Raw genomic sequence first — 24,299 nt, forward strand, 5'->3', positions numbered from 1 at the left:
ATAAATTATTTTTCCATCTCCTGGATCTGACGATTCTGAACAGTTATATCCTGTTGTCATCCTGTGGCGCGAAATTGTCACACAGAGAATTTCGTCTCGCCCTTGTGCGGAACATGCTGGAGCATGCTGGAAGGGGCCCCCCTCACCCTCAACGGCCCAGGGGTCGAACCCCTGCCGTTTCATTGGGGTCATTTCGAATAGAGGCCAAACAACAGCACTGGCCGACTTCCTCTACTTCGAAATTGAGGTGTCGAGTGTGCTCTTCGCGTGGGAAACAAAGAACCGTCCGGATAAAGTGCGTGAAGTGTGATGTGGGACTCTGCATTTCCGGATGTTTCCAAGATTTCCACACGAAGCCAACATTCCGTTAGACGACGCCGGTGGGAAGAGAGACAACTCATAAAGCTGGTGACCAAAAATCATGTAAGTAGAAAAATAGTTTATAACGTAAAATTAGATTTTACAAAGCCGGCCACACGCGTGGACTGCGCGACAACATATGGTGTCATTCGCCCCCTTGACTTTATTTTCATGACGCCATATGGCGTCACTCGGCTCTTAAAGGTTAAAAAGGTGCATTCATGGGTGCGACAGTTCAAAGCAGGCCAAACGTCGTGTGACAACGAACCAAAACAATCTCGGCCTCTCACCAGCCAGCCTGACAACATGGTCAAGCGAGTTGAGAAAGTTGTTTTGGAGGATTGCCGATTGAGTGTGGAAAACATCGCCTCCAAAGTTGGCATTTCTGTGGGATCTGTGCACACAATTCTGCATGAAGACATGCGAATGCGGAAAGTGTCCTCCAGAGGGATGCCACGAATGCTGGCGGACGACCACAAGGCTGCGCGCATGACAATTTGCCAGGCGATGATGACACGTGATGGAAGCAATGAATGGGACTTTCTTTTCATCAATTATGACAATGGATGAGACATGGATGCCGTTTTTCAATCCTGAAATGAAGCACCAGTCAGCTCAATGGAAGCACACAGACTCACCGCCACCAAAAAAATTTTGGGTTAGCGCCAGTGCTGAAAAAATGATGGTGGCCATGTTTCGGGAAAGCGATGGCGTAATGCTTACTCATTGCGTTCCAACGGGCACTATGGTGACAGGTGCATTCTACCAAGATGTTTTGAAGAACAAGCTCCTTCCAGCACTGCGAGAAAAACGGCCGGAAAAGGCTGCACATGTGCTCCCTCACCAGGACAATGCACCAGCGCATTGGGCGTACGCGACACAGCAGTTTCTTCGTGAAAACAACCTTGAAGTGGTTTCTCATGCTCCCTACTCACCTGACCTGGCTCCTAGCGATTTTTGGCTTTTCCCAACGATGAAAGACACTCTCCATGGTCGCACATTCACCAGTCGTGCCGCTATTGCATCAGCGATTTTTCAGTGGTCAAAACAGACTCCTACAGAAGTGTCTGCAGTGGCCATGGAATTATGGCGTCGACATTGTGAAAAATGTGTACGGCTGCAGGGAGATTACATTGAAAAGTGACAGAAGTTTCAAATTCTTTGTATGACTATTGTGTGAGAAAAAAATCGGAGACCTTAGAACTTGAACACACCATGTAAAATAAAAAAGCACAAATCATTTTTTTTAAAACTCAGCATTTGAAAACCCTGGAAAAGCCTGCAGAATGACAACTTTACCTGAGCGAGATCCCAGCTTTTGACAACTTTGATTGTGGCAAAGATCATGTTCTGCCTCATACGGAGCTGCTTCTTCTGCCAGAGAGCAATGGAACGGTCAAACTGCCTCTTCAGCCTTTCAATAGCATCTAATGCTTCTTTATCAGGTGGAGGTATAAGGAAACATGCTCCAGGCACTGAACTCTCAACACCTGAGGAGTTTGACACTCGCCACTTCACACGTCCAGAGTTGTCATGCAGAATGCACTGCTCACCCTTTTCAATCACAATCTGTTCAAAGACAAAAGTGAAAGTCAGCTGCATCACTGTGTTTCAACAGTTTGCCAGGAGTGGCTCTCTGTATGCATGATGATGTACTGAGAAAGCAATACATACTGCATTCAATTTTATGTTTGATTATGGATTTGTCTTGAGGCTGTACCAAGACCAAATTGGTGAAATTACATATTAGAACATGTTCTATGCAGTATATCACTTAAAAGCAATGTAGTGCAATGTTACCACCTAACATATTTATTGTTTAAACTCAATATGTACTGTGCAACTGGTGCTCTTTGGCCACCACTTACATGAACAGAACAGTAGTTCCTTCACATTAACACACATCCATAATCCATTCAATGATCGTGGCAGCTGCTATGAATTAATCAGTATTAATCACTTCTCCTTTGGGTGCAAGAGAAGTTGAGTTTTGGTAACCAGTAATGGCCAACTCCTAAAAATTTTTCTCACTTTGCAGTAACAATGTGATTCATTTACAGGGGAAATACCTGTATCCTAACAGATACGTTAAATTTCCTGAGGGTAAATAAATTAATTTGTTATGAAATAGGTTTCTTTATCAGAGATAATCTACAAATTGTTCAGACAAAGGCATCTGAAATCAATATACTCTATCCTGTGAAAATGGATGAAATTATTCCATAATTAAAATTATGTTATAAAGGAACCAGTAAATTAATATAATGTGATTTCAAGCAATGTGATCACTGATCATAGCAATTTCTTTGTATGGAAGCAACAAATATTTGGTTCTACTACAAAGACAATTCTCTACCTTTCATTACTCATAAGCTGGCAAAAGAGTGAGGAAATTTCCATGGGTCATAATCGTCCATACTGGACATTCCAAATTACATAATTTGTCAGACACAACACTCTTCAAAGGATCTGGAGCTTAGACAACACAGCTCTACCTCCCTATTTCCAAAGGTGCAGTGACTAACTCCAAAACTCCATGTGTTCTTCTCGTCACTAATCATAAAACTTTTCAGAAAGGATAAAAAAAAAAGTAGTAATGTTCAACACAAAATATCTTGTTACTTAAACAAAATTAAATAAGTAATTTTTCTGGTTGGCTACTATAATTAGCAGATTGAGATAAATCAAGCCACTGTTAGCAGATCTTGAGTTATGAATCACTGTATTATACAAGCCAGTTAACTTTCAATGCTGTAATTATTTGAATTAACTGAATTTTGTGCAGTAAATGGAAAAGTTCACATGGCTAGTCCATAAGTTTCTGTCACCTTTATAACAGTAGTGCTACAGATATGCATTTCTTGCCTCTACCTTATAGCCAACATAAATCAGACAAAGCAAGAAAGTACTTTACCTCAACCCAACAGTCTGAAAGTTCATATATCCCAGTACTATTACAGTTCATGCAACACATATGAATGAACTATACTCACATTCACTTGTTTGTAGGCACAAATGGCTAGCACTTGCAGGGGCCTAGTCACAGGTTGCCGTCGTTGCTTTAAAGGTACAATGTCTTTGCACTTCTCTGACAATCCCTGTACAACATCGCCATAGTGGTTCAGCTCCTCTCGGAGTTCTTGCATCCCACGAAGTAAGCGTTCACCTTCATCCAAAGTGAAATCTGATTGGCTATATATTGTGTTCATGAGTTCATCACGCCTGCAAAAAAATACTTACTCTGAAAATACAGTTGTCAGACCTTAACACAACCACATCACAAGTAACAAAGTCGAGCCTCATGTCATTCACCAACAACACATTCAACCAAGTAATTGTACACAGTCAACAGCTGACTCCAAGCACTTCAGATCCTCAGTTCTATCTCTTGTACCATCAAGCTCACATAAAAGAAAGAAAACACACATACTGTAATTCCTACATTTTTATTTCATCACTCACATCCGTCAGAGCATTCTGTGATTACTAATTCTGAACTCATGAAGAAAACTCTACCATAATTTTTATATACAAGCACTTTTCAGCGTGATGAAGCAGGAAACAAAGACATTCTACTTGCAACACCTCGAAGAAAGATCTCCTTCCAGTCAATTAAGGACCTGATGAGATATGAGGGTTGGAACTTTAATAGTGGCAACTATTTATTTACAATTGATACGAAATAGATGCATATTTTGAAGTTTTACTGGCCTTCAATGTAGTCACCAGCATTGTGTACAACCTGTTGCAAGCGATGTGGAAGTCGTAGGATACCTTTAGAAGCACCTGTTGTGTTGATAGTCACTGCACATATTTGCGATGTGGGAAGGGAGTCCATTTGCCCTGAGGTAAGGTAGGTATGTAACTAACGTGTGGTATAAGCAACATTATTTGGTTCTGTTGCATGGCATCTCTACAATAGTGTTGCCACTATTAAAGTTCCAACCCTCGTAATTGATTCTTAGGTTATGTAATAATGCTCTTTTAAATGCAGAGGTTATATAGTGTCCAGTCAGATTAAATTATGAACATGAATGCTGAATGATTCAGTTTGAAAGGAGGTACTCATGGCCTGTTTTAAGGTATTATGTCAAAATCATTTGGAGAGACAAGCAAAACAATGAAAACCTCAGTCAGGATAGCCAATAGACCAGCCATGATTTCAATCAGGAAAATTCTGGACACAAGTTCTGAGTACCTGTATTACACCAAGCTACTCAGTGGTGGTTGAAGGTACGCAGTAGCATAGTTCGTTGAGGCACTATGCTACAAGCCGAAAGGTCACGGGTTCAAGTCCTGATGAGGTCACTGGATTTTTTTCAATTGACCTAATCCTTCCGGCTGCACTATGACCCTGGGGTCGACTCAGCTTCTGACAGAAATGAGTACCAGGAATATTCTTAGAATATTCTTGGGGGTACAGGGCAGCCGGCGCGTAGGACTGACAACCTTGCCACTATCTATGAGCTGATTGCCTAGAAAATGTGGGAACCTAAACATCTCACACCCTTATGGGCCTCCATGGCCTGTTACAGGGATAGCATTCCTTACTTATGTACTTTACTTACTCAGTGGAAAGTACTATTAAAGTAGACCTTACTTAATAGTTAAACATGCAAGAAGTACCCAATCTGTTGACAGACAGTTTTGTGAGTATCACTAGTGCTCTAAATTCACTTCTACGTGTGAACCCCGTAAAGACACATTTTCCAGCTACACACATCTCTGACAGAACATACTTTGTAATCCATTCCTCAGCCTCGCGCACTTCCCGATAGAACTGATAGTAGTTGGAAGCATGCTTGAGATGTGTCTCCAAACATAGTGTCAGCTGTAGCAGCCATGCCCACTGTGTCTGCATTGCAGCCATGTATGCTTCAATGCACTTTGCAGCTGGATGGTGCTGCAAAACAAGAGATTCTCCACGGTCCTGAACTGCACTAAACTGGATCTCGCGTTTCTCTAAGTCGCTCATCAAGGACTGTAACAGGAAGAGTAAATAATATTAGTAAAATATTAACCTCTCAAATGGGCATTAAATTTTGTTTTGAATATGGATTCTAATGCTGCTGCATGATGGTTACCAAATGTCTAATCTTCCTGGCTGCTATATTTATGTGAATACAACACACAATTGCCTCTCTCAAAATACTTCATAAAAACAGGCCCTTCAGTAAAATTAAGCATCTTCAATTCTGATAGCTATTTTACTACAAAGTGATACCAAAAATGTCACTATGTATTAATTAACCTGGAATTCAGAGACCCTTTTCTCTGACAATGCACAAAATAAGAAAGTGGAAATGCACACAAAAATGAGGCAGCCAAGAAAGTTTAATAGACTAACAGCCATTTCCAACAAATTTCATAAATACAGGGTGTCCCAGGAGGAATGTGCCAAACTTCGGGAGGGTGTTCCTTATGTTAAAGTATGCCGATATAACCCAAAACACCTATGTCCAAAGTTGAACGGTTACGGAGATAATGGCCCGAGAAAAGTGTGGTCTTCTAGCGGGTCCACGGATTATACCTATCAGCTGAGAGGAATTATCTCTGTTTGTCCTTGACTGCCGTGATTCATCCTATCCGTGCTTATGGAGTTGGCTTTATCAGAACGCGCAGTCAGCACGTTACGTCATCGCTTACCATTCATGTGTCATGTACAGTGCTTGGAACTCTTAACGACAACTTTGAGATGGCATGCGAGTTTTTTGTACTTCAATTTTATGGCTTCATGTCACTCACAAGTTAGTTTGATGTTACGTACATTATTAACGTTACAGAATCCACATATTCCTGCCAGTTTTAATATCTATTTTGTAATCAACAAGTGTGTAACCCCGGTCAAAGTTTGACACTTCTCTGGCCATTATCTCCGTAACCGTTCAACTTTGGACATAGGTGTTTTGGGTTATATCGGCATACTTTAACATAAGGAACACCCTCCCGAAGTTTGGCACATTCCTCCTGGGACACCTGTATATGCATATTTCTCTTATTATCCTCTCAAAACTGGCGTACATTTTATATTCTGAAGCATGTGACATTTGGGTGTATTATATTGCAGCACATTATATTTTTGTGTCCAAGGTAAAATGTCATTATGATATCTGTGTTTTCCAGAATTATTTTTTCATCGTGTCTTTGACAGGGACTGAATTTTGTGCCACATCATTACTGAATAGCTGAAGCATACAGATCTGATTCTACGCTGAAATCATTGACTGCTCATGTAAACTTCAGTGCAAACAGAAACTGACACAGATGTGCTGTCAAGTAAGTGACATAAGACAATCTTTGTTGGAATAGCCATACGTAAGAATGGGAAACGGTGGAGAGGCGCTAACCTATTTAAATTACAATTAAAAAAGAACTAAAAAATGAGGATGAAGAGAGGGCTCAAAACGTGTGGAGACAGACAGAGGAATGAGAGAGAATGTAGGGATTCTAATCTAAACTTCTGCAAATATCAAATTTTCAAGATCGAGATGGGGAAAATTCCTCAATCTCATTACAAACTTCCAACTTCTTTGTCTCAAACTTCGAGAATTTTCTGATAACTGCTTTTTATTTGTGCATCTGGGGTTGGATGTCAACACGTTTCAGTACCACATCTGTCTGAATGGAAGCTGAGGCTTTCTTCTCCTCTTACCAGAATCACTGAACTACTGATCATGAAATGTAAGTTCTAAATAAATATATATACATGTATATAAGATGCTTTCAATCACATTAAGTTTCGGCTGGATTGTATAAAAATTTGCAATATCATATTACAAGGGTATCAAACAAAATGGTGAGAAACAGAAGTATGTTTCAAGATCAGAGACCATGAGGCTGCCTGAAGAACCACCTATGTTATGAAACAATCACAGTAATTTAACATCATAACATTCTGTGCTAGCAGTATAACAATGACTGGCCATGTCGGGAAAAGAGGTAACAGTGTGAAATGGAATAATGTGTCAGGCATGCAGATCTGATTCATGCTTTTAAAATATTGTGATGCAATGTGCAGAACAAACATCCGTGAAGTATCAAGAACATACAGTGTCTCCAGAGGAAACATCCAAAGGTGGAAACAACAAAGGAAAGTATTCCAGCTCTATGTAAATACTCTTGCTTGGATTCAAAGACAGAATGGAAGTCAAGCTTGGAGCAACACCTTTAAATTAAAGACCAGCAGAAATTTACATTCAGCACTGGGTGGCTGTACAATTGATGCAGTGGAACTTCACCTTAGAAGTTGCCATCAAACTTCAAGACAATGGCAATGAAGTGCTATTTTAACACAATATACCATCCAATTACAACATCAATAATATCAGTAAAAAGATGGTCACTATACTTAAACTGGAAAGGAGACACTAAAAGAGTTGTTCAGAGTTCACTTTCCTGATTCAAAGCTGACTGATGATTCATATGATGATGGACAAGGTCAGTAGAACCTGGGCATGTGCGGATACATAACAAACAGGGGAGACTGGAACCTGGCCATAAATAAATCAATCAAAAATTAAATGGCTGCTAGGCACCTTCAAACCATTTAAGTATGCTGGAACAGATGGAATCATACTGGCACTTTTGCAGCAAGGGGTGGAACACTTAGTCGCACACCTGTGCAGCATATTTAGAGCCGACGTGGGGTGTGGATTTATCCCTATAGGCACGTTAAAGTGCCTGAAGCCCAGGAAACTTGATTATAACGAGACTAAGGCTTATCCTCCTGTCAGCCTGTTGTCTTTCCTTTTGAACCTGTTGTCTTTCCTTTTGAAAACAGTGGAGAAACTAGTGGACAAGCACATTAGGGCCGGTGCACTGAAGATTTATCCTCTACACAGAAACCAACATGCTTACCAAATAGGCAAATCTACTGAAATTGCAATGAATAATGTGGTAACATGCATAGAAAAGTTATTGATGGGAACTGATAAAATGATACCGAGCCATGTCTATTATAAACCTTTCACAATCAGATTCCCTGAGAGAAGTGAATGGAGAAAGGGGGGGGGGACCAATCTGGTATACAGATGGTTCCAAGACAAAATAACGCACTGGAGCTGGGGTGTATTGCTATGGGATAAGGTAGAAACTTAGTTTCAGCCTTGGGCAGTATGCAGCAGTATTCCAGGCAGTACAGCTCCTGAAATGCACATCTAGAGAGGGTAAGAAAGATGAGGAAATAACAGCACACCAAAGCAAACAGCAGTCACAGTCACAAGGAAGTACAGAAAGGATGATCTTGAATGTGCAAACAGTACAAACCTCACAGCCTGATCCAAAGGATTTCTGGGCACAGAAATAAAATAGCATGTTATCTACATTAAGTAACATAGATGTCACAGTACATTTTATAAGTATGACTAGAATCGAGTATTCGTAACTTCATGCTCAATACACACCTAAACTTGATAACATTTAATTTCATTCAAAAGTTAGCTACACAATTAATATACATATTTATTTACGTGAAATAATAACAACATCCTGCCTACTCAGAATGAAAAGGAATCTCAGATAGTTATAAGATATTTTGTATACCACAGTCAAACAATTACAATTCAAATGCCTGGGAATGTTCAAAGAGTGAAATATGCATAAACTCTGAAACACTCTGAAGCTGAAAATTATTTTAAAATATGCAACAAATCTTGCAAATATTAATGCAAAGCATAAACACCATTTATCTAACAACAATTTTTAAAATCGTTGGTCTTTCTGAAAATTAAACTTCCCAGTCAGCAGCAGAGCTGTTTCATACTACAGGTGCAGCTATCCCTGGGCTTAATTAATTAAGCACCATACCTTGAAGACATGTGGGGGTGGAGAGGTACAGCCCCAAAATTCTTAAACCTTGGCACTAGATGCAGGTGAGCGGTCTGCTTCATGTCCCCGCCACATTACCCCCCTTAGGAAACGGTCCCCCCCTCACCCTATAGCTGTATCATAGGAGGCTGGTTGGGTACCAGAACTAGCCTGGACATTATAGAGAAAATAAAAACTCTTGTCCCTGCCAGGAACTGAACCCTGACTCCTTGGTCATCCAGCCTGTAGCCTAGTCACTATACCAACTGAGCTATAATGGCTCACAGTTCCTTCATGACACTTAAAAAATTAATTTGAAGTCTGGTATCCAAAATTTGATTACCCACAATACCACTGATTAAACATTCCTTAACCTTAAACATATATAACACTTTGTATTAACAGAAGTTAATATCTCACTCATTTTCCTCTATAAACATAAACACAACTTTTTACTCTAAATGTCACTTAAAATTAGATTTAAAATTCATACAATATCTTTAAAATATCAATCACTGCTACATGTTTCAGCCTTATGAGGCCATCATCAGGCAACTATTAACTGAAGGCATCACATGGGCTCACACATCATGATTAACATGCTGCTACTGCATGTCGTCATATTCGAGCATGTACGCTTGCACTGTCTTCATGCGGTGTTCATATTCTGTAATGTATAATACAAGAGTGTTAATGGCAGGTATATTATAATTCTGTACAATTTTCTCCTAGGTATACCTGTATGTGTGTTACTATGTACTTACATGTTCCTTGTGCATGGTTTTCCTAGGTCACACATGTGTTCCTTGTATTGATTTGTTGATGTATTTGTTCTCACTTTTATATCTTTTTGGTGGTGTGTGTGTGTGATGCTGTCTGTTGTTGAGTTCATGTATTATCTGCAATATAGGATTGTGTGTGTCAGTATGTGTGTGAGTGTGTGTGTGTGTAAGTTATTTCTACTGATTTTATAAATGCGATATTCTTCCGGAGGAAAAGAAGTAAGGGCAGACATTTGAAAAATATCACATTTATAAAATTAGTAGAAATAACTTACACATGAATAACACAAACAATTCCATATTTCAGATAATACATGAACTCTACAACAGACAGCAGCACGCATACCACCAAAAGATATAAAAGCAAGAGTAAATACATCAACAAATCAATACAAGGGACACACAAGGAAAACCACGCACAAGAAACATACAAGTACATGTAAGATTTGAGGCTTTCATGGCGGTGACTATGAAGAAAGCAGTCTTCTGGGATTTGGCACCGTGTATATGTGGTGTTAACCGACGTTTCGGAGGAACGTATCGCCCCCATCTTCAGGGTTGAAGAANATCTAAGTTGTGAATGTCTGCCACAGGGGCACTGAAGTCGTGTCATTCTTCCGGCAACGTTCAGTTGTTCGTTTACCTTGCAATGGCGAGTCCTCCGCAAAAGGCATTCTGCATTCTCGAGTTCGCAAAAACAAATTCGGTTGTCACAGTGCAGCGTGCTTTTTGAAGGCGATTCAGCATTAATCCTCCCTGTCCTAAGAACATTCGACGGTGGTTTCGACAGTTCAAGAGAGTGGGTGTCTGTGTAAAGGAAAATGTCCAGGACGACCACAAGTCTAGGAGGAACAAGTGGCGAGAATCCGTGCTGCGTCTGAGAGGAGCCCACGGAAGGAGCTAGCCGTAAGCTTGCGATCCCTCGATCCACTGTCTGGTGTGTGCTAATGGTACGTCTACATTTGAAACCATACAGACTGCAGCTCATTCAGGCACTTACCAATGATGACAAAGGGAAGCGGATGGAATTTTGCAATTCGATGCTGGAGATGAAACCTTCATTTCACGTTTAATTTTTAGTGATAAAACGACTTTTCACTTGAGCGGCACAGTCAATCGTCACAATGTGCGTATTTGGGGAACAGAGCACCCACATGAAACAGTTGAGCATGAAAGAGATTCCCCTAAAGTGAACGTCTTCTGTGCTGTGTCTCAGGACAAGGTTTATGGTCCCTTTTTCTTTGAAGGAAACACCGTTACAGGACAAACCTATCTCGATATGCTCCAAAACTGGCTCTTCACTTCACTGCAAGCAGATTCGCATGACTTCATTTTTCAACAAGATGGAGCACCGCCCCATTGGCACCTGATGGTTCGAGCTTTTTTAAATGAAAATTGACCCAGCAATGGATTGGTTGGAAGGGGGCCAAAGACCTTGCTCTTTGTGCTTGGCCTGTGAGATCCCCAGACCTCACCGCATGTGATTTCTTCTTGTGGAGATATTTAAAAGATCACGTTTATGTTCCACCGCTACCCACTAACCTCAATCACCTTAAACATCGAATACCAACAGCGATTAACTCAGTGCTTCGTGATATGCTGATACGCGCCTGGGAGGAATTCTCTTATCGCATTCATGTTGCCCATGCTGCAGGTGGTGACCACATTGAACACTTGTAAGACAGGAAATAAAAGTTGATTGTGAGTAGAATACTTGTGACTTGGCTGGAGTTTTGTATTACTTTCCTTAAATAAAATATTGCGTAATAAAATAGGTTCATTCTTTTTGAATAACCCTGTATATAGGAGAAAATTGTACAGAATTATAATAAACGTGCCATTAATACTCATGTATTACACATTAAAGAATATGAACACCGCAACATACAAATAGCATGAAGAAAGTACAAGTGTACATTCTCGAATATGATGACATGCAGTAGCAGCATGTTAATAATGACGTGCGAGCCAATGCAGTGTAGTGATGCCTTCAGTTAATAGTTGCCTGATGATGGTCTCGTAAGTCTGAAACATGTAGTAGCGAATGACATTCTGAAGAAATTTTTTATTTTAAATGTAATTTTATGTAACATTTAAAATAAGAAAAGTTGTTTGCATTTATAGACGGAATTGAGCGAGTGAGATATTAATGCAACTAGATGCTGAAACATAATATTATTAACTCTTTGACTGGCGCGAAGGGTATTTAAATCCCACCCCTGTCCTGGCAGGCCCTTTAAACCTTATGTCGCTAAAATGCATGTTGTTACTTTTTCCTAAACAACTTCAACAAAAATTGGTTTTTAAAAACGAAATTTTTAGGAACTAATTAAAATACAATATTTTATGCAATAAATGCTTTTCCACACCTCTTTATTTGTTTTTCTTCGTGTGATAAACATTGAAACATGAAAGTTTGCAGAGAGCCACACCACAGCCTGCACACATGATACTTGTTTCTTTTCTAACCTTGTGATTAGCACTCACGCGACACTTTCTCAGGGCACCATTCTTCTTATTGTTACTGTTAGGAACATGGACCATTTTGTGAATTTTCAAGCCACCCTCTAGACGATTTGCTGGCTCTTTCACTGGTGGTCTTTTCAAGGTCGAGGGCGGAGGCGTGACTGCACTCTAGTCGGACCCAATAGATTCGTCATCCACTTCATTCCTTGACTTTTCTCCCTCTCCACACTGTTTGTTTGGTTCAGTCATTTTTCTACACAGTCCAATATAAAATCTTTGAATCTGTAATTTCTCTTCTTGTATTTTTCGTTTGTTGTGTTCTTTTTGAATAGAATGAAACTATTCAACCGCAAAGACATGTTTTGTCCATACCATGGGTGTGAAATAGGGGCCTAGTGGACAAATATTCTTCAATTTCAGGGCGTTTGTCGATTCCTGTCATGAACACAATTCCTAAGTATGTCTAGATTTCATCTGATGTGACATAATTGTAATTGTGTTTTCGAGAGTGAGGAGCTAACTCATGTGTGTTGAAGTGCTGGTGAGCATAGCGATTGGTTTCAGTTGTGATGTGATTTACCAAGTCGTCATCCAGAAAAAATTTTAATCCATGAAAAGGGATGCATTTTATGTGTTATATCAATTTTGATCCCGAAACTATTAGCAAATGGAAGTATTGGGGGTACAATGTCTCCGTACGTTCATGAGATGGGCGTGTCAGGCACCGCACTCGTGGTAGGTAAATGTTCATGATTACTGTCTTGTGGATCATTGCCTATCACTGTATTATTGTCACTATCAACTTCATCCAATTCAGGAATCATTATTTCATCGCCACTATAATCATCAGAAAAAATCTCGTTCACAACATTTTCCAGCTGGTCTGTAGGAACACGAAGACACTTGCTGCAAGAAGCCATGGTGAAACTGAATGAATGTGAAATATTTTCTGACCTTTTCCTTCTCAGAGGGTTCTGACAGTAATATAGACCCCCACAAAGTTTACAAGGGTTCTTTACAAACATGCACAAAAACTATCATATATATGTCTTTGGTTGATGAGTGCCAAGAGAGCAAAGAAGGGACGAGATTGTCAAAGCGTTAAAACACGCCAATGCCAGGGAACGGCTGGCATCGTCCGGGCATTAAAACACGCCCGCGCCAGTCAAAGAGTTAATACAATATATTTCATTGTGTAGTAACCTGGCAGGAAACTTAATATACTTCTTGAAACTAAAATTTGGAAACGCTACAATTTATGTCATATGAAATTCAATCCACTGATTAACACATAAAAATCATTATTCTTCAATGTTCATATTGACATTCTATGGTCCACTATAAATCTAATACTAACAACCTGCATAATAATCAATAAATAAGAATGAACTCATATTCCTATTTTAAAAAATAAGCCCTTAAGATAAGTAACTCAGTCAATATGCATTAAACTTTTCAAGTTATTTTCCTAGTTTCATAACCTGTTACTTCTTCTTTACTGTATAATAATAACAACATATATAATATTCATTGCACATTCTTCATCTGCTTTAATGCTAAACATAAGAGTTTCTAGAAATCAAGTATCAATATGAAAGTCCCTAGTAAATTTTCAGCCAAGACTAACCAATAATCCTCACTCAGTCAATCAATGGTACAAGACTCTCTTGAAAAGATTATAGTTGGTAAGTTTGTTAATAAATTCCCTGCATTAATGGAACACACAGATTCATTACTACTTCCACGAAAGTGAAATCTGTCCTAAGTCAGTTGCATCTAGTTCACGCCTTCACATCTTGTTTCTCCAAGATCTATTTTAACGTTATCAATCTATTTACCCCTAGGCCTCCAAAGTGGCCTCTTTCTGGAGGTTATTTGACTAAAGATTTGTATGATCTTTTCATTTTCTTGGCATGTGCTACATGTCTCTGCCATTTCCAAATTCTTGGCTTAATCATGCTAACAATATTCAATGAATCATCTCCCTCATGCATGACATATAGCCACCTCACCCTCCGTGGCTGCAATCACCCTAAGAATATTAGATGAAGGGCAGGAGTTATAACGCTCCTCATTACATGATTTTCTCCATTCTTCTGTCACTTTCAACTTCTCTGGTCTGCATAGTCGAAGCGCACTGTTCTAAAACAACCTCACCCACATTCCTAAATTTCAAAGCCATATAAAATAATCAATAATATGTATAGTTGAGTCTCCCCAGGTTCTTGGATAGGACAGAGGACAATTAGAGGTTATGAATGGAATGGCAAGAAGAATCTCCTTCATCTCATTATAGATTATACTGCACTATACTTCACCCAAAGTTTTCTACAGATTTAAATATATCAGTAGCAGAATGTTCAACCATGTGCCATGACATAATACACCGCTTTTGAGCACTGCAGAAAATGGCAGCAAATGTGTTCTAAATCATTCAACACATTCGTATCAGCTCTCATCTCTGTGGAGAAACCTAACAATGTGTGCACACACTACCATGTTCCGTTGAGTACACAAGGTGACTTCCATAACAGAGACAGGCAAAAATACCTCAGTCTTACCTCATAGTACTGTTCAATGGCTGGGATGTTGATGTTCTTGTCACTCCAATCCCGTGATACTTCGACTTCCTCTTTCTCGTTAAGCCAGATAAGCTCATTGGTTGCTGACTGAAGGAAGTCCTGCAATGTTTCCAAGTCTGAGAGGCGTTTGTTGGATGTCACAAGAAGTTCAGTGTACACCTTCTGCAACTGACTGAGGTGCTGTGTATACAGTTGAAGCTCTTCACCATGGAAGTTGTTCTATAAGAGAGAGTAACAAAAAATTAACTACATCATGCAGAGACTTGTAGATAATTCCTCAGCTGGTCAAGAAATTTACTCCTGAGACAGATAAACTTAATCATATCATCATATCTGTTTATAAAGAGTGATAAAAGTGACTGTAAAATTATCAAAGAAAATTATTCTTAACAAATTCATATAAAAATTGTATCCAACATTTCTCTCTCAAGAAGAATTCCCTACAGAGAAGTAAGAATCACTGGGGACAATCAGTGTGGATTTTTATATATATATTGCAGTCTTCAGACACTAATGAAAATGTTGGAGTACAACAGAGCCTCTATTTACAGACTTCAAGACAGTATGACTCAGGCAAGAAGTAATGTATAGCCTTCACATTGAATCTGGTGTAAACAAACCATATACACACACATTTGATGCATTTTTTATTCAGAATGGTTTCAGACAAGGATATGAGTTGATATGATCTCTTAACATTCTCATTAGGGAAACAGAATTGAGACATTATGCTGATATTAACTTACTGTGACAAAAATATAAATACCATAAACACATGTGGCTATGCTGGCAAGAATGTTGGACTGGAAGTATATGCTGAGAAAATGAAATATATTGTTACGTGTTTGAGTGTGTCACGCAACAAACAAGTTTATGCCGCAGTATTTAATATAGCGAATTTATTCCACTCGCTCACCTTACACACCTTACAATCATTAGTTCTTGCAGTGTTACAATAACTGCTTACAATATCTCGGCAATACTGGACTGTCTTCTTCAGCAGTTGGATCCAGACTGACTCCTTCAGCGACTAATTCCAGATTTGCTTCTTCTATGGAGGCTAATACCAAACTGTCTTCTTCAGTGGTTATTGGCAGACTCACTGTTCGAATGCACTCAACCCCGTTTTATAACCTCGGTCGCTGCTATGCAACCGAGCCTTTGTTATAACCGTGGAAACTCATCTCTATGCAATGCTCACTGTTAGAATTACTGTATCGCTACTCTTACTTCCTAGGCAACGGCCTATTCTAGCGTTTCCATGGAAGTAACTCTTCTGGATTCCAAACACGTTACATTGCTCCCTTCTAAAGGTTGTTCGTCCCAAACAGCCTAAAGGTTCTTCCTCTCTTCCATATCCGCGGTGTTCTGCCGGCATCTTTCTGCGCTCTTCATCCAACCGCATCCGCCCCTCTCTTCAGTGGTGCTCACCCCGAGCACTCCCGTAGCCGAGAATTTGTCGGTCGCCTTGTCTCACATTCATTCTTCGCTTTCATTTGTCCCGCATTCGTTCTCTCTGGGGAGGCCGGTACTCCTATTACCGGTTCCTCCCATATGGGCCGTTTCCCTTTTTCCGTTTCGTAGGGGGTCGACCCCTCCATAAGGTCCAATTCATTTTTGTCTTCAGGCTGGTATGAGGTCCAACTATTCGATTCTCAATCTCTAGTCCTTGGTTCTTCCTGAGGGTTCGGCTGGCTGTTCCCTTGTTCCCATGATGTCTCACCACCAGAACACAAGACAAAATAAACTGATTGAAACTTATATAACCCTTGGCACAGATCACACAGAAAACACTGCTTCAGCAGTTCTTCCATTATTGTGTGTTCATTTATTGCTGTGGAGATGTGTTCACCACACCACTGCCTATCAATGGCTGTCTTTTTTGTTCCACTATTCTGCCTTTCAGCTACCATGTCACAATACTGCACATCACACCTACATTCCACAGTTCTTTTACAATAACCTCCATGCATACCCCTTACAATCTGCTGACAGACAAACTAATCCAATATGCCTGCATTTCCCACTGGCACACCAGTACCAGTAACTTCCTCATGACGATTATGATCTGTCACTAACAGATGGGAAATAATGAGAGTAAACTCACCTTGGCTGATTCACAGTGTTCCACTCTGATATGGAACTGTTCAACATTCTTGTGCTCTCTCTGATGGATGTCCAGTTCATTCTGAACACTAGGAAGATCAGAGCCATATTCTGCATCTTGAAACTGTTTCTAGAAAGTAATTCAAAACATACAATGCACTCTTTACATCAGCAAACACCTTTCAAGAATCTTACAAGCACTAATGTGAAATAATTCAAGTAATATAAGGAAATGTTAAAGATCCAGAATAAGTCAGCAGCATTACTGGATACAGGCTGGATGACCAGGGTTCAATTCCTGACAAGGTCAGAAACTTCTCTCCAGCAGCATGTACTGGCTGGTTCTGTTTTCCATCTGACATCCTAGATCTCCTTTTCCTATACATATTCTATACACAGCGTACACAAAGTACTGCAGGGGAACTGAACTGACCACATTAAGCTGTCTGCAAAACAGCATTGATAAATCATAGGGAAAAGGATAACTGCTGATCCATGAATTTTCAAAGTATCTGAGAAGATGGAATGTACAAAGAGATGTAAACCCACTGCGATGTTGCAATGGAAATAATCACAGTTAACTGACACAGAACAGTACAACTGGGTATGTACATATCGATCAACAGTCAAATTCAGAGCAAAAGAATGCAAGCAGAAACCAAGCAATTGCTCACCAGTTTTTTACGACACCATTCAGTACATTCTTGAAGCTGACGGAAATGAATGTTCGTCTCAACCAGTCGAGTTTCCAGGACAGTACGTGTCTGGCGTGTCACTGTTCGTTCCTCCACAGGAAATGATATGGAGGAAAGTGGTGTGATCAGTTTTGAGTGCAGCAGTGATCTAAGTGCTACCCAACGTTGGTGCAGCTTCTGAACTCTTAAAAATAAAATGCATACAATATACAGCATGTCTGAGGAAATTACAGCATCCTGACTGCAAACTCAATTGTTCATAAACCGAGAGGGACCTACTACCTAGAAGTGGAACTGGATGGAAGGACAGGAAATATCTTGTGGTCCTACACCATGCTATGAAGACAGACAGTGGGCATGAAAGCAGATTCCCACATATTATCAATGCTGTGACAAGATGGAATGAAAGTCTAATGCTCAGGCTGTCCTTAGTTCAAGGTAAGTGATCTCCCACTGTACAGAATATAACAAGGGTGAGAGCCATTGTGCATGTGACAAAAAGAAAATTTTCAGTACTCCAAGGAATAGAACAAGAGCAGACTGGCTTGTAGTCTGTCACTTTACTGATTAGCTTATCATGGCTTCATACACAATAGCCTGAACAGAACTTTATGGCAAATTCACAAAATAATTACAGTAGTTTCCATTAATCGTACATCAGAACTTCAAAATTAATCAATCACATGAAGGATCTGGATGATGGACAAAGTCCAAAAACCCAGTATCTCTGTGTGTTATACACCATCGTCAGAACCCTATACTATCTAATCCTACCTCATTGCATGCAACATGGATGAAGTACCAAATACAGGAAACTCAAAATGAAAAAGAATTAACTGCAACCTAATAGTATATTCATTTGTTCCACATTCTAGTCAAAAGGATAAAGGAAATACACTCAATTTATCTCACTCACCTCTTATGAAGTTCAGGGGCCTGAGGGTAGCGTCCATCTCTGAGGCTCTGCACATCTCCAAACAAACTGTTGATACTCTCCTCTGTAAGTCTGATGTCTTGTTCCAGAAGATCAACATTGTGCTTAGCATCAAGTGGGTGAAGACGGTCTAGCCGACGAGCTTCGTCCTCTACCCGCTGTTCCAATTCTTCCAATCGAGAGTCCACTTGCTTCATCTCACGATGCACTTTCTCTGCCAAGCGTTGCAAACGCTCCAATCTATAAAAGACATAAGGCTTTCCTCATATCAGGGATTTTGAACACTTAGTACTTTTAACCCTTCACAGTAAATCTCACACGACAGGAAAAACCAGTATGGAAATGGACTTCCAGACATGTCTCAGCCTGTCCTCACATCTCATACATACTGAATCTTGAGTGTTTAGAGCTCCTATCTTCAATCTGCATTATGTCAACAAGAAAAACTTTCCATATAAATACCAACATTTCCTCTGTTCCTAACTTATTCTATGCACACCATCAGTATCCTTCTACTGCGTTACACTTGCAGGAGCATTTATAACACACTTCACTATACATTATTAGGATGTTTAAGTAATGGAAGATGAGAAGAGCAAGATATGCAGCACAAATGTGAAAAATATGAAACGCATATGATTTTAGTTCGAAAACCTGAAAGGAATGAATGCATAAGGGGTCGGCCATGACTGACCCTTTCACCAAGTCCTTCAATGATCTCTTGGGCATATCTGAAAGGAAGTAGTCACATTGAAGACATAGGCATAGATAGGAGAATAATATTGTTACATGTAGGGAGGTACGCGTGACGAAAATAACGGATTCCAGTTCAGATGATTGGGTTTATTAGTGCCTTGGATATAAGTTCTCTTAATCACACTTAAATACAGCGCTACTACTGATTTGCACACTTTCCAATCACTGCTGCACACGCACTAGGATTCCCAGTCTTCACTAATTGTCTCCTGGAAATGGATATCAACACAGAAACTAGAACTTAAAATCACTATGAAGTCTTCTTGTCATTTCGTCTTCAATCACTCTCTAACCTCAGAACTAAAAATTCTTTTGGACTCAGTCCTCCACTTACGGCTGACTCGTAACAGCCCTTGAACTAATTCTGTCCAAGTCCAAGTCAAAGTCCAAGTCACATTGCGACTGACAGTCCGTCAGTCTGTCTGTCTTGGTGTCGAGCCCCGAATGGGGCTGTCTTGTTGATTTGGGGCGCCCTCTCTGATGACAGGTCGGGTCTGTCATTTATCAGTCACAGTCTGTGTAAGTAAGTCCACTGTCAGTATTTACATATATTTACAAATTTAATCTTAATTCCTATTTCTATGTACAATATATACAAGGCCTCTGTCAATCCAGGCTCAGTACAGCAGATTTTGCCCTATTTCTACCAGTGTTCGCTACCACGGCAGTCTAGTCACTTCAACGGTAGTATGCCTGAACGCCGCCAAGTTTAAGCCTCTTATACTTTCTGTGTCAGGCTTCGCATTGTCCAATGTTGTGAACATTCTCATTTTCATGATTTTGTATGATTGCTGCTTGTTTCTTGCATAATTTTGTTGTGCAGAGAACCTTGTTTTGCAGGCGCTGCAATTTCACTAGATGAGTGTCTGCCGCGAATTCCCAGGCAGGACTAGCATAAGTCATTACAGATCTAATGAGAGCTTAGTGGAGGGTCATTTTAATGTTAACGCTCAATCGCTCGTTTCTGAATAGGGAATATCCTCTAATGAATGTTCTGAAGGCCTTGGCTTCGATCATTTCTATGTGCAATCTCCACGTAACTCTCTTATCGAAGATTACACCTAGATATTTTGCACTATTTACAAATGGAATATTTCGCCCATTTAGAGTGAGACTAGACTCAGGCAGTCGACGACTACGAGAGTAGACCCCCCCCCCAGTCTTATCTTCATTAATTTTAATATTCCAGCACTCACATCAGGTTTCCATTGAGCTGAGACCGTGCTGGAGTTTTCTAACAATAAAACCCTCCTTGCGATCTGTTGCATAGACAGGTGTCGTCCACAAAGAGGGCCATGTGAACAACATGTGTTTGGGGGGCATCATTTGTGTACAAATTAAAAAGGATAGGGGAAAGGACGAAACCTTGTGGCACCCCTGCTTGCATTTCCCTTGGGGTTGACATTTGGCCTTCAACCGAAACCTTGAATTTATGGTGAGAAAGAAAGGACCCAATAAAGTTTGGTCAAACTGTTCAAGAATTCCAATTCTGATAACTTATACAGCAAGCCTGAATGCCACGTGGTATCAAAGGCTTTTTCAATGTCCAAGAACATCGCAGCTGTAGAAATTTTGTTGTTGAAATTAAGGGTCACATGGTCCACCAGCCTCATACATTGCAATGTCGTGCTGTGATATGCATGAAAATCAAACTGGCTTGTGTTGAGCAGGCCTCTTTCTTCAATATGTTTCTGTAGTAATTTCACTCCATTCATCTCTCTTCTAAGTACTCTGTACACACCACATGGAAAACACCATCTCTATTGCTGCTGATGTTACTGCTTATGTGCAAGTGTGTGTATTGAATCGTTGCTTAGAGATGGGTTGCATAACCCTGTTGTTCCACTGCTGCTCAGCGTGGATGACATAAAAAACACAGCCTCATCTATTGTTGCGTGCTGGACCCTGTTTACAGAGCTGTTGCCTGGCCATGTATTGATCAAATCTGTTACAATACCAAAACAGATATTCAGGAACCATATGGCGTGAAGGTGGAGACTGGATTGAGTTTCCTGAGGACCAGATCCAGTGCGGGAAAAAATACACAAATTATTTTGGAAACCAAAAGGGATGTTGGCACATGGGGAGGATAATATCAAAATGCATCTTTGAAAATAACAGAAGTGGAAATGGGGACTGGGCTGAATTTCTTCAGGACAGGGTTCCACAGTTAGAGGTTTTAGGTTTTGAATTAATCCTGCACAATGAAGTTTGTGAGTTAATTGGGAGGTTAGGTAAGTAGACAGTTAAGTAGTGAGTTGGGTACCTAGGCAAACAGGTTGGAAGTCACATTCTCTACAAATATTATACAAATGATTTGAACTAGATATATTTTCTTAATGCAATCTTAGTGATTCCCTATACCCAACTGGCCTTGTATTACAGACACAAACCTACAAATCCTGCGTTGCAAAGGGACACTACATGTAACACAATGTAGGCATATAAACTTTTCTGTCAATCTCATTTTCAATATACAGTAAATCATATCAAAACATTCTCAAATATGAATAGTGGGTCTTCTTTACTTCAGTTACATATAAATATTCTGCATGAGACATTTTTTAAAGCTGTTACTAAATCTGACTAGAGCTTCATATAACATACCCCTAGGATTGCATCATAATCAAATGAATCAAAATGAAATCTGTTCAAAAGTTATTAGTGTAAACCTTCAATACCAAACTTAATCAAAATCCACTCAGTGGTTCTGAATAGGGAACATGCAGGAAATAAGACATTTTGTATAAAGAAGTTTCACTGAACACAACATGAATGTCAGGAAATAGCCTGGCACACAAACTATAATCATGCTGGAAACAGAAGTGATATTTAACTAAAATATAGCAAAATTCAAGGACATTAAGAACAAAGAATGGAACGTGACAGTTATACAAAAAAGAAAGCAAAAGTAAAATTAAGTTTTCTTGCAGTATTATGTCATCTATTGCTCACCTTTTGATTTCTTCAAGGATGGCATGGTCTCGTTCCTGGTGAGCCATCATGAGTCGATTCCAATTCTTGTCCAATGTATCAATATGCAGCTCTGGCTCTAGATCTACTTCACCCACGGCCTCAAAGTATCTCTGTTTAACAAATGTGTTTCATAATATATGTTACTGGAAACAGCAAGAAACCCTAATTATACCTGCATTTGGGGGGAGTGGGGGCTTAATGCACAGAATTTAATAAAACATATTCACTGCCAAAATTAACTTAAGGTAAGGCTTTAATATAGCAAGCACCGCTCAGCCGATTTTGTGCTTGTCTTCAATTGATCACATTACTTCTGGACTGAGGTTCCTGCATAGATCATCTAGATCAAACTGTGTGGTACTTTCTGTTCTGCCCTTCATTTTCCTTCTAATCCCTGATAATGTGGTACTTCAAATGAGATGACAGTTGGAGGAGGTTACAGCTGATCTCTGGCACATAGTATCTATCGGGTTCCAGTGAAGTACAGTGATCCCAACTCATATATGCAGAGATCTATTTAAAAAGCTTGACATAATATTAATCCCATGTGTATATGTATTTGCTCTCATTGATGACATTTGTTGTTAATAATCTGGATAAGCTTCAAACCAATAACTCTGTATATGTCATTGGTATGAGAAGGAATGACCACGTTCACATACCTTCAACACATTTATCATCCTATCAGGGAGGGGTGTATTATTCAGGTGTCAAGCTATTTAACACCCTGCCGTCAAATATCACAATTTTAAAAAATTATGAAAAGCAATTTAGGTTTGTTTTACGAAATTATTTGCAAAGTAACACACTTTACTATTCAGGAATTTGTCAAGCATGTAAGTGGCTCAAAAGTTAAGAGTTAATAAATGGTCTGTGTGCATGAATTATACATTGTTAAGACTTGCTTGTTGTGAGTTTAGTAGTATGTATGATGTCTGTTTCTGTTATGAATTTTAATATATTATATTTAAGCATACTGTTACATTCCATACTTCTATATGTATAATATAAACTCTGTCATAAATGTAACACTTTATTGTAGTTCTTGTCCCTTCTTTTACACTATATGTTTTGGCCGCAACCAGCCATCATCAGGTGTATTTCACTTCACGTAGCTGTCACACTGCACTCAATATTAACATTTAAACTCCAGATTTCCAATTGTTCATTGCTCTGTCGTCAATCGACACCCGATATTCCAGAACCTGCCTTGTCGATTTTTATATTTAAATCTTTATTGACACTTTGCGGACGGCGCACCCTTTAAAAGGTTTTTCGCTTTTATACATGGCGGACCATTTGCGTGTTAACAGGTTTTTAGAACACGATAAGTTACAACACACTATACATCGCTCTGGCACCACCTGCAGATGCGTGATAAGACTGGAATGTTTAGTTAGCAGTCAGTAACTTGACCTCGCTGTTTACTTAACTGACTATAAAGGAAAATGCTTTGCCTTCTTCAAGCTGTGTGTGTCAGCCAGTAGCTAGTGGGGAGAATGGATCAAAGACAAATTCTCCTCCGATGACCTAGCTGACCTGCCTTGTGGGACGCATAGTAATGGATTAATTGTCATTCAGACAGCGACAGTGATGGGGGACAACAAAGAGTTGTGGCCACAGACAGTAAAAGTGACAGTAGCTCCGACGATAATGTGGTTAATAATATTGCGTGTAGTAACATTGCGGGAACAACAAAAAATCTAAAAAAAAATCTAAACCCTGATTCAAAATTGAAATACAAAGCATTTCTGATGAATGTGGCAAAGGCCTGGGCTACACATTCCAGATGGTGGTGGCAGAACCAGGGTCACACAAAGACTTAGTACGACTGGGC

General features: G+C 39.7%; 1 protein-coding gene across 2 annotated transcripts in view; it reads right to left on the minus strand.

The window, feature by feature from the left end:
* LOC111872086 overlaps nt 1–24,299 on the minus strand; it is a 402,164-nt gene that overhangs the window by 198,107 nt on the left and 179,758 nt on the right. For both annotated transcript variants that reach the window (XM_033754522.1, XM_033754523.1), the window contains 8 exons: nt 22,442–22,572; nt 18,713–18,970; nt 17,776–17,980; nt 17,103–17,231; nt 14,975–15,214; nt 5,100–5,341; nt 3,354–3,582; nt 1,660–1,929 (listed from right to left, as the gene is read on the minus strand). In XM_033754522.1, coding sequence (XP_033610413.1) covers nt 1,660–1,929; nt 3,354–3,582; nt 5,100–5,341; nt 14,975–15,214; nt 17,103–17,231; nt 17,776–17,980; nt 18,713–18,970; nt 22,442–22,572 — 1,704 coding nt within the window. The remainder of the gene's footprint in view (nt 1–1,659; nt 1,930–3,353; nt 3,583–5,099; nt 5,342–14,974; nt 15,215–17,102; nt 17,232–17,775; nt 17,981–18,712; nt 18,971–22,441; nt 22,573–24,299) is intronic.

The sequence above is a fragment of the Cryptotermes secundus genome, unplaced genomic scaffold (genome assembly GCF_002891405.2).
Source record: "Cryptotermes secundus unplaced genomic scaffold, Csec_1.0 scaffold356, whole genome shotgun sequence".
Classification (NCBI taxonomy): domain Eukaryota; kingdom Metazoa; phylum Arthropoda; class Insecta; order Blattodea; family Kalotermitidae; genus Cryptotermes; species Cryptotermes secundus.